This window comes from Gobius niger (genome assembly GCF_951799975.1).
Source record: "Gobius niger genome assembly, chromosome: 7".
In the NCBI taxonomy this organism is placed as follows: Eukaryota; Metazoa; Chordata; class Actinopteri; order Gobiiformes; family Gobiidae; genus Gobius; species Gobius niger.
This window is the reverse complement of record NC_136858.1, coordinates 17483917-17495306: the sequence shown is the minus strand read 5'-3', so window position 1 is coordinate 17495306 and position 11390 is coordinate 17483917. Positions and strand designations below refer to the sequence as shown.

At 41.9% G+C, this 11390-nt stretch overlaps 1 protein-coding gene across 1 annotated transcript; it reads right to left on the bottom strand.

The window, feature by feature from the left end:
* Positions 1–45: 45 nt before the first annotated feature.
* On the bottom strand, positions 46–10859 carry LOC306965208 (protein FAM13A-like). Its single transcript, XM_079559462.1, has 19 exons — positions 10587–10859; positions 10035–10227; positions 9737–9946; positions 9341–9521; positions 7561–7735; positions 7376–7491; positions 5969–6035; positions 5646–5713; positions 4919–4970; positions 3497–3683; positions 3129–3345; positions 2804–2936; positions 2421–2502; positions 2122–2330; positions 1941–2024; positions 1661–1771; positions 882–1081; positions 577–678; positions 46–179 (listed from the first exon to the last, which is right to left on the bottom strand). Exons 1-19 carry the CDS (start codon positions 10614–10616, stop codon positions 53–55), a joined length of 2544 nt encoding a protein of 847 aa, XP_079415588.1. The 5' UTR covers positions 10617–10859; the 3' UTR covers positions 46–52.
* Between the last annotated feature and the right edge of the window lie 531 nt (positions 10860–11390).

Genomic DNA, 11390 nt, shown 5'->3' with positions numbered 1-11390 from the left:
GCATGGCATGAAAACTGTGGAGTGTGTACATCTGAGTCCCACTGTGAGAAACTCAGCTGCTGCAGCTCAAGTCCTGCTGTTTACTGAGCAGGGCTTCCAGGAGTCGGAGTTTTGCTTTGAGGTTCTTGTACTGGCAGTACTCCTCTGCCATCGGTCCTCGGTCCTCTTTTTGGCAAACCCTGTTAAAGCAAGATGAACAAGATGCAACAAGAGAGTGTCAGAAGAATCTGCCGCAGCTTCCACAAACAATGGATAGTTCCTCCTTTGTTGCCTTACTCAGATAGCTTTCAAAGTGTGTATTGTAATCCAAAACTTGGAGGACTAACATGTATAGTACAAAGTGTACAGTTCAGATTAATTTCTGTCTTTTTCCTGAGCTCTCTGTGCTTCATTAACGTCAAGTGAGTGTGCATTACTCTGATGTATCATTACAACGGGATTTTTTGTGGATGTTTTTTCTGTTTTTCACATGGCATTGTTGAAAACCAAATGTTCAAGGTTTAATAAAAGAGAATAAAATTTGAAAGAGATGGGCAGTGGTGTGATGTGGCATTTGTACATAAACTAGATCATTACCTGCCAGTTTGAGAGAGAAAATGCTCCTCAAACTCTCGCAGTGCCTGATGTATCCGCCGCTTGTCAGCCCTAGCCATCTTTAGGTGGTTCAGTAGTTCTGCTCTATATATTGAAACACAAAAGAAATATATCACACACAATACGTTTAGCTATAAGTAAATGATGGAAGCCCTTCTTAAAAGAGTGATTTCTCCCTTTAAGTGACAATTTATGGCCTTACTAGTATCGTTTGCTTTAGCTGCTACCAACGCAGACAGACACTTTTAAAGACATGACACAAGTTACAGTAAAAATAGAAGACATACCTGGATGCTTCATGGAGAGTTGCCATGGTGATGAGCTGAGGCTGGAGCCCGTTTGCTTCATCTAAAGGAGATACCGGCGGAGTTTCTGACAACTCCAAGAGAGACTTGTCTGAAGATAAAGTGCGTGGTAAAACCCACTGAGGCAGCGGACGAGGACTTGTAGGCTTGTGGTTGTCCATGTCAGAGCCCTCTTCTTCATCCTGTCACCACAAAATTCACTTTTCACAGATAGAATGCTATGTATGGTATCTGAAGATCCAGACTTCACGCCTGACTGATAGGACAAATACCCCAAAAAATCTAATAAATAAACACTAAGGAAACGCTCAACAATAACATACATGGATTATCTCTATTTCTTTTAAATATAGTAAATTGCCAATATAATCATAATGGGCCCCTGCTGTGTGCCTAAAGCCCTATTTGCACAGGATTAGAGATAGCTAGGGATAAGGTAAAAAGTAAATATTACTGACGTCCTTGGAGTTTCTAGTCCCGCGCGAATCTGTCAGTAGTTTGTAAAAATTCCTCCAATTTTAACCTTGGGTAATTCTGCAAACTTGAGGTCCTCAGGTAATTCTAATCCCGCGTGAATAGGGTTTAAGACTGACATAAATTTGTCTAACATGCAGCACATAGCAAATGTTTGTAATGATGTAGTGCCTTAAATCAGCCACTAGAGGCCAGAAGAGACGCATGAATCAGCCACAGTACCTCTGCCACATTAAATTATACACACACACACACACACACACACACACACACACACACTAACTTACAATTGTCGAGATGACAGTGACAGTTGAGGCAGAGGAGGAATTCTGGAGCTGCTTGACTGTGCGGTACCGGTCGTACAAAGCCCTCATCAGAGTCCGCTCTTTTCTGGTGCTCTAGAAACACATATGAAATGAAACGTAATGTACCATGTAAACAGATCTTCCAAGATCTAGTATTTCAATTATATCAATGTCTTGAAAAAAAATGTTGTTATGTGTGTATGTAGCCTTAACCTTAACCTATATTTTTCAAAAAGGTCATGTTGACAGCATAATTTCTTACCGGTCGCCCATGCAGACCCTCATAGTAAAGCAAGCACTTCTGCAAGCATGTCTTCTCCAGGGCTATCTGGAAATGGGACATCTCCTAAAAATTCAAGCGTCACATTATTTAGAAACTGGTATTTTTTTCTATTTATTTTTTATACATGTTTACAAAGATAATAGTATGTTCCTTCACAAACCTTGAGGCTTTCCGGCAGCTCAAGCTCTCTCCTTCTTTCTTTGAGTCTGTTGGTTATAATGTTGACAGTGTCCTCCACATTTGGCTGTGCGTTCCCATTATGACTGAGCTGCAGAAGCTCTGACCCCTCCTGGTCACGACTGGGTTTGCACAAATGTTGCAGCTGGTTAACGTCTCCTTGTACCTTTATTGATTGTTTCAGTTTAAGCTCTGAAAGATGAAAGCATAAAGTCTAAAAACAACAATCCAAGTACGTATAAGATTGCGGTGATCTGCAATGCACACTATTGTTATCATTACCTTTGAGCTGTTTGCGACTCTTGATCAACTCCTTCATGAGCCTGGCCACCTCTGGGTTTGCGGTCTTGTCATTATGAGCTGGCTAAAACAGTACACAAGGCTGTGACCAAATGTTGTAGATTTGGTTCATTCTGATCAATATAGTGGGGAAAATGTATTGCAGTCGTCTGAAAAGTAGCTTCTGTCCTTGACTGTTGATACTGCCGACCACAATAGTCTGTGGTAAAGCAGGCAGCAGCAAGCTTCAGTCACCGTGCCGCTCTGCTTTATTAGCCATATCGTGTCACCTAATCAAGATAGGGCTCGAATATGTAACTGCTTTGGTGATTAAAACATATTCTACGTGAGGTAAACACTAATAATGTGATTTGATTTGCGCCCACCTTGTAGCGCCTTTCCTGTTCAAAGCTCTTCTCAAATCGTCTGATCCTCTTCCTCAGGTAATGTATGTGTCTGTTCAGCATCGTGATGGACAGACCTCCCACCTCCGCCTCTTCGAGGACATTACTGCGCATCCTGGAGACAGAAACGCACTTATCTTACCAACGCACGGGACATTTATAAAACATCTCCTAAGGGTGTGCGCTATTCTTTCTTACATCTTTCCAAAGGGGCACTTCTAACCTTTCACGTGCAACAAAGAGAGATCGAGCCTTGAGACAATTGCCCAATCCGAAAATAGTGTAAGTGAGAAGACGTGTTGCTTACATGCGTACTTCCTGTGTGCTCGGCGGAGAGGGGGCTGCGTCGGGGTCCAGGTTGAACCGGAGGCTGTGGCTGATGTTCGAGCAGCGGGGAGACGGGACTGGGCAGTCGCTGGTCGTGATGTGAGATAGGAGCGGGCTAGTGTCTGTGGTGTGAGGAGACACGGGACTGGCAGTGCATACGGGGCTGGACTCAGGAGAGGTCGGAGATGTGGCATTCACTGAGGGAGAGAGAACACAGTTAAACGATCATATGAAACTACTGCTTAGTTTCCTTGAGCTTTCCAACAGTTTACATATTCATTTGACTTAACTTTATCTCTGGATGCAAAAAAACAGAGGATGAACTGCACCATCTAACTTTTGTCTTACCTGACTGTGTGGACTTGACTGTGTTTCGGTCTAATGATGGCGGTAGGTGGAAGAGCAGAGGGAGTTGTTTCTCCTCACAGGTGAAGGGCTGTTGCTGAGCAGGAAGATCTTCTGGAGCTTGGGGGTCGGCTGGTGATGGGGAGGGTCCCAACTCAGCATCGAGAGCTCTGAGTTTAAGAGAGGGACTCTGGAAGCAGAAGCAGAACATGTCTTCAGAGATGAAAATGGATGAAGTAGAAGAAACTAGAGCTCATCTTAAATGTCTACGGAGGATGTCTTTAAAGGCAGAATTTCTTAAAGTGGATAATGTCCTTAACAGCCAGCTAATTCATCAAAAATATATCTAAAAAAATTTGAAGTGTAGAATCCATACAAGCAGCAACAATTGTCTAGTCCCACGTTGGCAGCACTAAAGTATTCAGTAAGCAGCAAATTGGTCCCGGTCTTCCTGATGTGTGTGTATGTTGGTACAGTATGTGATCAAAGCTCAGAGAGAATCCCCAAATCCCTTTAAGTTGAACTGCCTCCACGCGGATTATTTATGCTGTGGAAAGGAAGGGGGCGGCGGGAATACCGCTTAGCGCCGGTGCGTGTGCACAGTGGGCGTGTGTGAGGAGGGAGGAAGCTGCACATGACGAAGCGTTTCCAGGACAACGTTATCAGCTAAGAAGCCTTCGGACGGTGCCGCGCAGAGTCTGTTGGTTTGTTGCCTAATGACTATGCACATGTGGGCGTAGGCATTGCATTGTGACGTCAATTCTGCCCATTGTTTGCGCAGCTCCGAGAGACAAATAAAAGGCGTTGGAGTTCTGTTTTAGATCTTCTGTTTGTTTGTTTTTTTCCTTTTTCACCCCAGATTCTCACAAACACACAAATACTTATTTTGCACGTCACAGAGAGCCGGAAAGACTGGGGGAGCGGAAATTGTGATAATGAGGTCACAAGGCGTTATACAGCATATAAATAAAAGCATATAGGAACGTGCACTCACTGCCCTTTTGAAGGTACCACAGCTCCCCGTTGTCATGGAGACGGTCATAAATAGGTGCAAATTTACGTGAGTGAGACCGAGGTGATGGCGAAACCTACGTCACAGCTGTTTCTTCCTCTGCAAATCAGGGTGTCAAGACAACTGCTGCCGTCCCTCTCTACTCTCCACTGAAAAGCAAAGCCCTGATTATGTGCCTCATCTGAAGCCCAGGCTAAAACGGCCACTGTGGGGCGAATGTAGGTCACCATGGCACAATGACAAAAAATATATAACCTTGACATTTTCAACCCAAGACATGAATAATAAGCCTTCATTTCAGTTCAACCCCCGATGTATTGACTTCATTGGTAAATTTATACAGTATCGGTGTGACATAAGGCCAATATTAATCTACGCAGGAACCCTACAGCGAGACAGTAATTACCTCTTACCTCTGGGCTTCGGTATGTGTCCCTGTGTTTCTTTTCAATGAAGCAGCGGGGACTGAAAAACAACGGGATATCAGAGAACAAGCACAAACACAGAACAAATAATACACAGTGCTGGAGAATATTACCCCTCTGCTTGCAAATACACATACAGTGAAGGGGTTGTATAACTGTCATATAGATTCATAGTTTTCTTGTGATATCAAGGATGGCATCTCCCGGAGGTACTGCACTGCCTGAAGCACTGTTTACTCCTGTTTGTATTGCTTTACGGAATGAACTGACTTGGAAATAGTGATTGCACACATTTGTTGCACCAGTAAAAAAGCCTTTCTTAATTCACAAACTTGAAAATTGAGGCCAGCATGGAAAAAAAATCTGTGTGTTTTATTTGGATCCGTTATCAGTAGCGTTTTTGTGCGTCTCTGTCACTAGCATTAAGGTTACGGCTTCCTCCTGTCTGACACATCACACATCATAGGAGTGACCTGTTCAGTGGTGGCTCGGCGCAGGCCGCGTGCACCGCGCAAGGCTGACCTCATAATGTACAGCTAGTCGGTCCACGTGAGAGCCTGTGGCAATCATTATCTGAACTGGAATCAAGAAGAAGAAAAAACGTGACTGTGGGAAGCACATTGCTCTGCTAACCTACTTCTCCACTGACTCAAGTGAATGGAGTTGTACATACCCAAGCAAAAAAGTATTAACATAAAATGCATTAGCGTCTTACCTTTCTATGTGGTTTTGAGTTGTTATGTTCTGGCTGTTCATATCAGATGGAACTGAGGCTTTGGCATCCTACAAATAGAACAAAGTAGTCTTTCAGTCTTTAAGTGTAAAATCAACGATTCTCAATTTGTAATTTGAGACCCAACAGTCGCAAACACTGAACCATTTTCAGAAGGTTGTGGGCCTTTGCCAAAAGTTACAGCCTGAGTTGAAGGTGGGCCCGCTTTTGAAGCCACACCAGTTGAGATCTACTTCTTTATTTTGACAAATACATGCACACCGAATTTACAGAGTAAAGAAAAGGTGTGTGTAAAAATGCCATACCATTTGGTGGTTAGTTGCTTTCTCCCATTGTCTTGAAGTGGTAAATGACATTTTGTGGTTAGCTGGTCTGCGGAAAAACAGACATTTAAACTTTCAAACTATTCAAACTAAGTATGTACAAACAACTATACAGACGCTACTGACTCTTCGTTTGCATTGCTAGAATCCCCCATAAAGTTTGCCGCAGACACTTTGTAGGGGCTCTTCTTTCCTGACCCCGGGGCATTGGGGCAGGGGGTCACAGAGTCTCCTTCCGCTGCTCTGTCCTTCTCGGGTCGGTCAGAAGGGGGAGCAGGTATGCTGACATCAGAGCTTTCTTCAGAATCCAGCTCCAGTAAGTCAGGACTGCAAAATGTAAAATGAAAAATCAGAGCCAGAATAGGTCAGTTAAAAAAAAAGGCCTTATGACATTTGGGAAAGTAGTGTTTGATGCAGGTGTGAACCAAAAGTATTAGTCACGTTCATGCATAGAGATCATTCCAGCCTCCAAGACTGAGAAAAACAACACGATAAAGTGACAAGGCAAGGCTGGGAATAATTAGGCTAATTTGTGAAAGGCTTTACAAGATGATGATCTATGTGACCAAGCTGGAGCACGGCTAAACTATGATGTCAACAAGAGTCACTACCTCAAGGCACTGCACTCACAACCCCCAACAGTCCATAACCGCATTGTGCTCAGATATAAAACCCTCTCAAATAACAGCGCTGACTCAGTCATGCTGTGGGGTCGTCCAGTGGCTTTTTTGACACAAACAAGCTCATACTGAATCATGACAAGACTGACGATCACATGCCTTTTTCCAACGCCTTTGAGCTTTAATTGTTGCGCCACGCCAGAACAAAAGCTGACCTTTTCTTTAGTGAGGACTTAAGAAGATGAAGTCTGGCATGAATGGAGACAGATAGTTGTAAATGCCAGATACGGCTTGAATAAACATAAGTGACAAATACCAACAAGAGTTGAAGAGGTCTGCTGCCTCTCTTAATCTGATTCTTAAAAATAGGTCAGTTTATGCTCACTGCTGACCGTAATGGTTAAAACAGCTATACTCCATAACTACATTGTGTTTTTTCTTTAGGTGCATTAAATTAAAGGTAATGGCTGTAGGATGAGCACTTTTTGATTTAAAAAAAGACACTAAACTACAAGTGAACTTGGGCAGCCTCGAGCTGCATATGCACAAGTCTCATTATTGGCTAGGGCAGCATATGTATCAGTCACTGTGCAGCTGATTGATGTCACATGAATATGGAAACCTCCATCTGCAGCTGCTGATCATGTGTCTGTAAAAGACCAATCTTAAAGCTTTAACTACTGGCAGGTGCTGGGACAGTGGGAGTGAGATTAGCGTCAGTTTAACCATAGGTTCTGTTGTCCTCATAGTTGTCGATAGATGTCAGTACCTGTTGAGCCGAGACTCCATCTGAGTTGCTTGAGTAAAAGAACTAGTTGAGGATGCAGTTTCTACATCGAATGTTTGCACATTATTCTGCTCTGACTGACTGATACCGGGATGAGACTGTAAAAAAAAGATAGGTGTCACAGAGGTCATACTGTATTACTGAGTTGCAAAAAAAAACAGCTCTACCAGAGTATGAGAGGGTGCAGACAAAGTGGAAGGAGGGGTTGTGGGCAATTCCACACCAGACTTCTTTTGTTGTCCAGTTTGGTTTGGGAAGAGGGTTGTGTGGTGTTTCAGAAGATGAAGTAACAAGGCGTTAGACACACTCTGCTCCTCTATCATCCTGGGACCGGCTGGGACACTGTTGAGACAATACAACAGTACAACACAGGGTTCATAATCATGCTATGTTTCACAAATTCTAAAACCATGCCATCTAGTGGAGAAAAGACTGCAGAGAGTGTAAATGGAATGACAATGGTAACAGGATGCATTCGTGTGACATAGCAACATTCAAAAGCGGCAATAAAGTTTGGGATCGAGTCAATATCCACTACGTTTGTTGTGAACAGCTAGCAATGACTACATTAAATAGATTTACAGTAGCCAAAATGCAAACGGCAAGAAATAAAGAGAGCCGTGATACAACTTAATCAACTGCGGTGACACGACTTATAAATAGACACAATAGACCAAAGGTTTTAATGGGAACGATAACTGAGGCATTTTCCATATTAAAATCTTCATTTGTGTATTTAAATACATTTAAATACAAAGCAGGTTATATCTCTGTAATTACCGGGCCTATCTGCATGAAACAAAAACAAAGATCAATCGTGTCAGCACAAATGAACTTACAGCATTTAGTTTTAAAAATCTGTGGCATTTTTCAATCACAAAGGTTATTCTAAAGAGTTAGATTTGACCGGCCCCCGCCCTCCGTTTGAAATTACTACACCAAAATCTGCAGAGGTGTGAACACAACCTTTTGACCACGGCTAGACAAGTGTAACGTTTCAACGCAGGGTACAGTAAACATCTACATGTGTGTGAGGCTGCCATATGTTGTCACGATGTATGGAGCAAGACCAGGTCCGATTACACATACTGCATGCCTAAGGAGAGCACGTTCAAAATATGAGTATTTATAGAAGTGCTTGCAGGTTGAGTAGACAGTCACGTGGATTACATAAGAGGTGCTGAAGCAGATTGAGTGACAATAACAAAACTGTAAATAGAGATGGCCACATATAGTAAGGGTAATAATTAAAGACATACAGGGTAACGTGAGTTCATGTCAACACTGCCATCTATTTCAAACTAATTAATATTATGACATTTGAGTTATGTAAAACTGATTTTATGTACAAATATATTACTTTACTGTCATCAATAAAATAAGACTCACGAGGAACAAATTAGACTTCGATGTTTGTCCTAGTAAAGTAATTTAATTTTTTCATTAAACTTTTTCTTCCTTTGTGGATAAATGAAGTCTACGTTGAAGCAGAGCTAGCAAATGGTCGGATCATTTTACTTTCTGTTGATTCGTGATCAGGGCATGTGTAATTGTGAGTCTGAGCCTCTTGAGGGACAGCCTTTGTTTACGAGGGGTTACATCTATAAACAGACAGCGGTCTTCCTCTGCAGTGCGTTATCAGTCACTCCACACACCCATTTCCTTAAAAAGGCAGAAGTGACTACACCCCAGTTTTGCATTACAGGGATTGGAAAATTGAGCTAGCATTGATCTAAACCAAACTGAGCAATATGTGCTCGCTGATACCCTGCTCTCATAAGACGACCTACAGACCCAAGACTTTCCAGTATTAGCTGCAACATGTAATTTAACACCCACACTTCTCAGCTGGATGTCTGTGTGTTCCTTGTCTGCACTGATCAAGGTCAGGAACATTCTGTTAAAGCTTATTATGGAAAGAATGTAACATTAAGAACATTAACTTACTGAAATATGCAAGGCCCAAAGATGGTAGCCAGATTCTCCATTGGCATATGATTTGACTGGTTGTGAGTGGCCACTCTGGACAGGAAGTTTATTAGGTAAGACAAGATAACAAGGTTGTCAGCAGTGAGATTATGAAGATTCTCTTTGAGGGATTGATTTATCAGGCTGTCATCTGCATTTCCTGTGAGGACAAAGAACATAAACAAGCACACTTTAATAATGTGGTATTCTAAAATAAAAAAACGTAGCAGAAAGTAGAATTCTATTGGTTGTAGAACAAAAATGTGGAGGGAAAAAGACAAAAATTAGCACACATCTAGCCTAACTTTTCAAAAACTTTTAAAATGTATCATCTGTTTTACGTATAAAGGCTGGATGATGCTGTGACTAAAATACCTTCAAGACTGTGGAGGAGCTGTCTTCGCAGAGGCTCAGGAACAATGGGAACAGGTAACTCTCGAAAGAACAGTTTGACGAGAGATGCTACAGTTGGGACATCTCCGTCATTCTGTAAATCCACACTCTCCCCTCTGTCCCACCTCTGCCTCAGGGTCCTCATGCGCACCACTGAGCCACACAGTCGAAACAGACCTCTGTGCTGCAAACCTGTTAGAAAAATATACTAAACATAACACAATGTATGTCTGGAGAATATGAAAAATAAAATGATAGCGGGTTTTTAAATTATTATTACCATTGTTATTGAGGTATTCTACCATGTCTTTCAGGACAGCAGGAATTCCACACACCAGCTGCCCATCTTCCTTCAGTGTTTCCAGGCCAACACCAAACACACAGCTGTGCATAGGCTCTGTTATCAGGGTGCAAGCAGGCTCCGGACTGACTTTAGCCGTGGATCTCAGGATTTTCACTGAGGACGAGTCGCTCTGAAACAGGGTGAATTAAACAGTTTATAATAGTTCATTCAAATTAAGCCAGCACTGAAGTAGGTATAGGCCTTACTAATGGTTTCAATTAGATGTTAGTAAATAAACACAGAGCCATAATAATTCATACTTAATTCTACCAAAGCACAAAATTTGCTTTGTGCATATACCACAATACAGGTCAGGCTCATACAGAAACTATGTATGATATATCATGTTTTCGGTAGGTTTGACAACTTAACAGACGAGCATCAGCAGCCATGCATATGCAACAGTTTTAAAGTACAGCAGATGTTTATACTGTAAAATTGCACCAGTGTAACAGAAAACAGCAGGCTCAAAGAAAAAGTTAGACTTACACAAAGCGACAAGGAGGCGCTCGCTCCCATATTTTCTAGCTCAGCTCAACTCCGGACATCTTACAAGGAGTTTCGGTTTCTCGAAACAGAACAAAATGGTTATAATAATGTGCCTCTATAATGCTATCGAAGGTTGATGCCATCCTCTTCTCAACAATTTCACCAAGAATTACGATAATAAACAAAGATTACGACTATTATATGAGCCTAGCGTCCATGGCCCGTAGAACTAGCGCTGAAATGTTTATGTTGCTAGTCACGTGACACAGGCGTAACTATGGGGACGAGAGGTAGGGGTTGCCCTTGAAAGGATGCTTGCTCAGTGAAGACGACTACTAAAAGCTTTAAAGTGCATATGACACATGAGGCACAAGTTTTGCTAAAACATATTTAACACAACTATATTTTAAATGTTGCTCAAATTAAATAAATAATTACCCAGCTTTCTTTAGTTTGACCATTTTTATGATGTTTATTATCTTCCTTATTGAACACTGACAGGAAGTGACATAAATGGAGGTATATAATTTTAAACGGTTGCCGTGCCAACCATGTTACGTCAATGATGGGAAATGAGTCTAACTGCAATGAAACTTTACCTCCATGTCACTTCCTGTCAGAAGTTTAAAGATTCAAAGAAAAATAACTTCTGCCCTACATTTCTTCATTAATTTGCTGTTTCGCTGAAATAAATATTAATAAGATTATCATGATCAACATCACAATAAGTCGTATTTTCATATGCACATACGGAGAGGCACAGCCTGAGTGAAGACACAAAACTTTTGGCACTGTGTGAATATG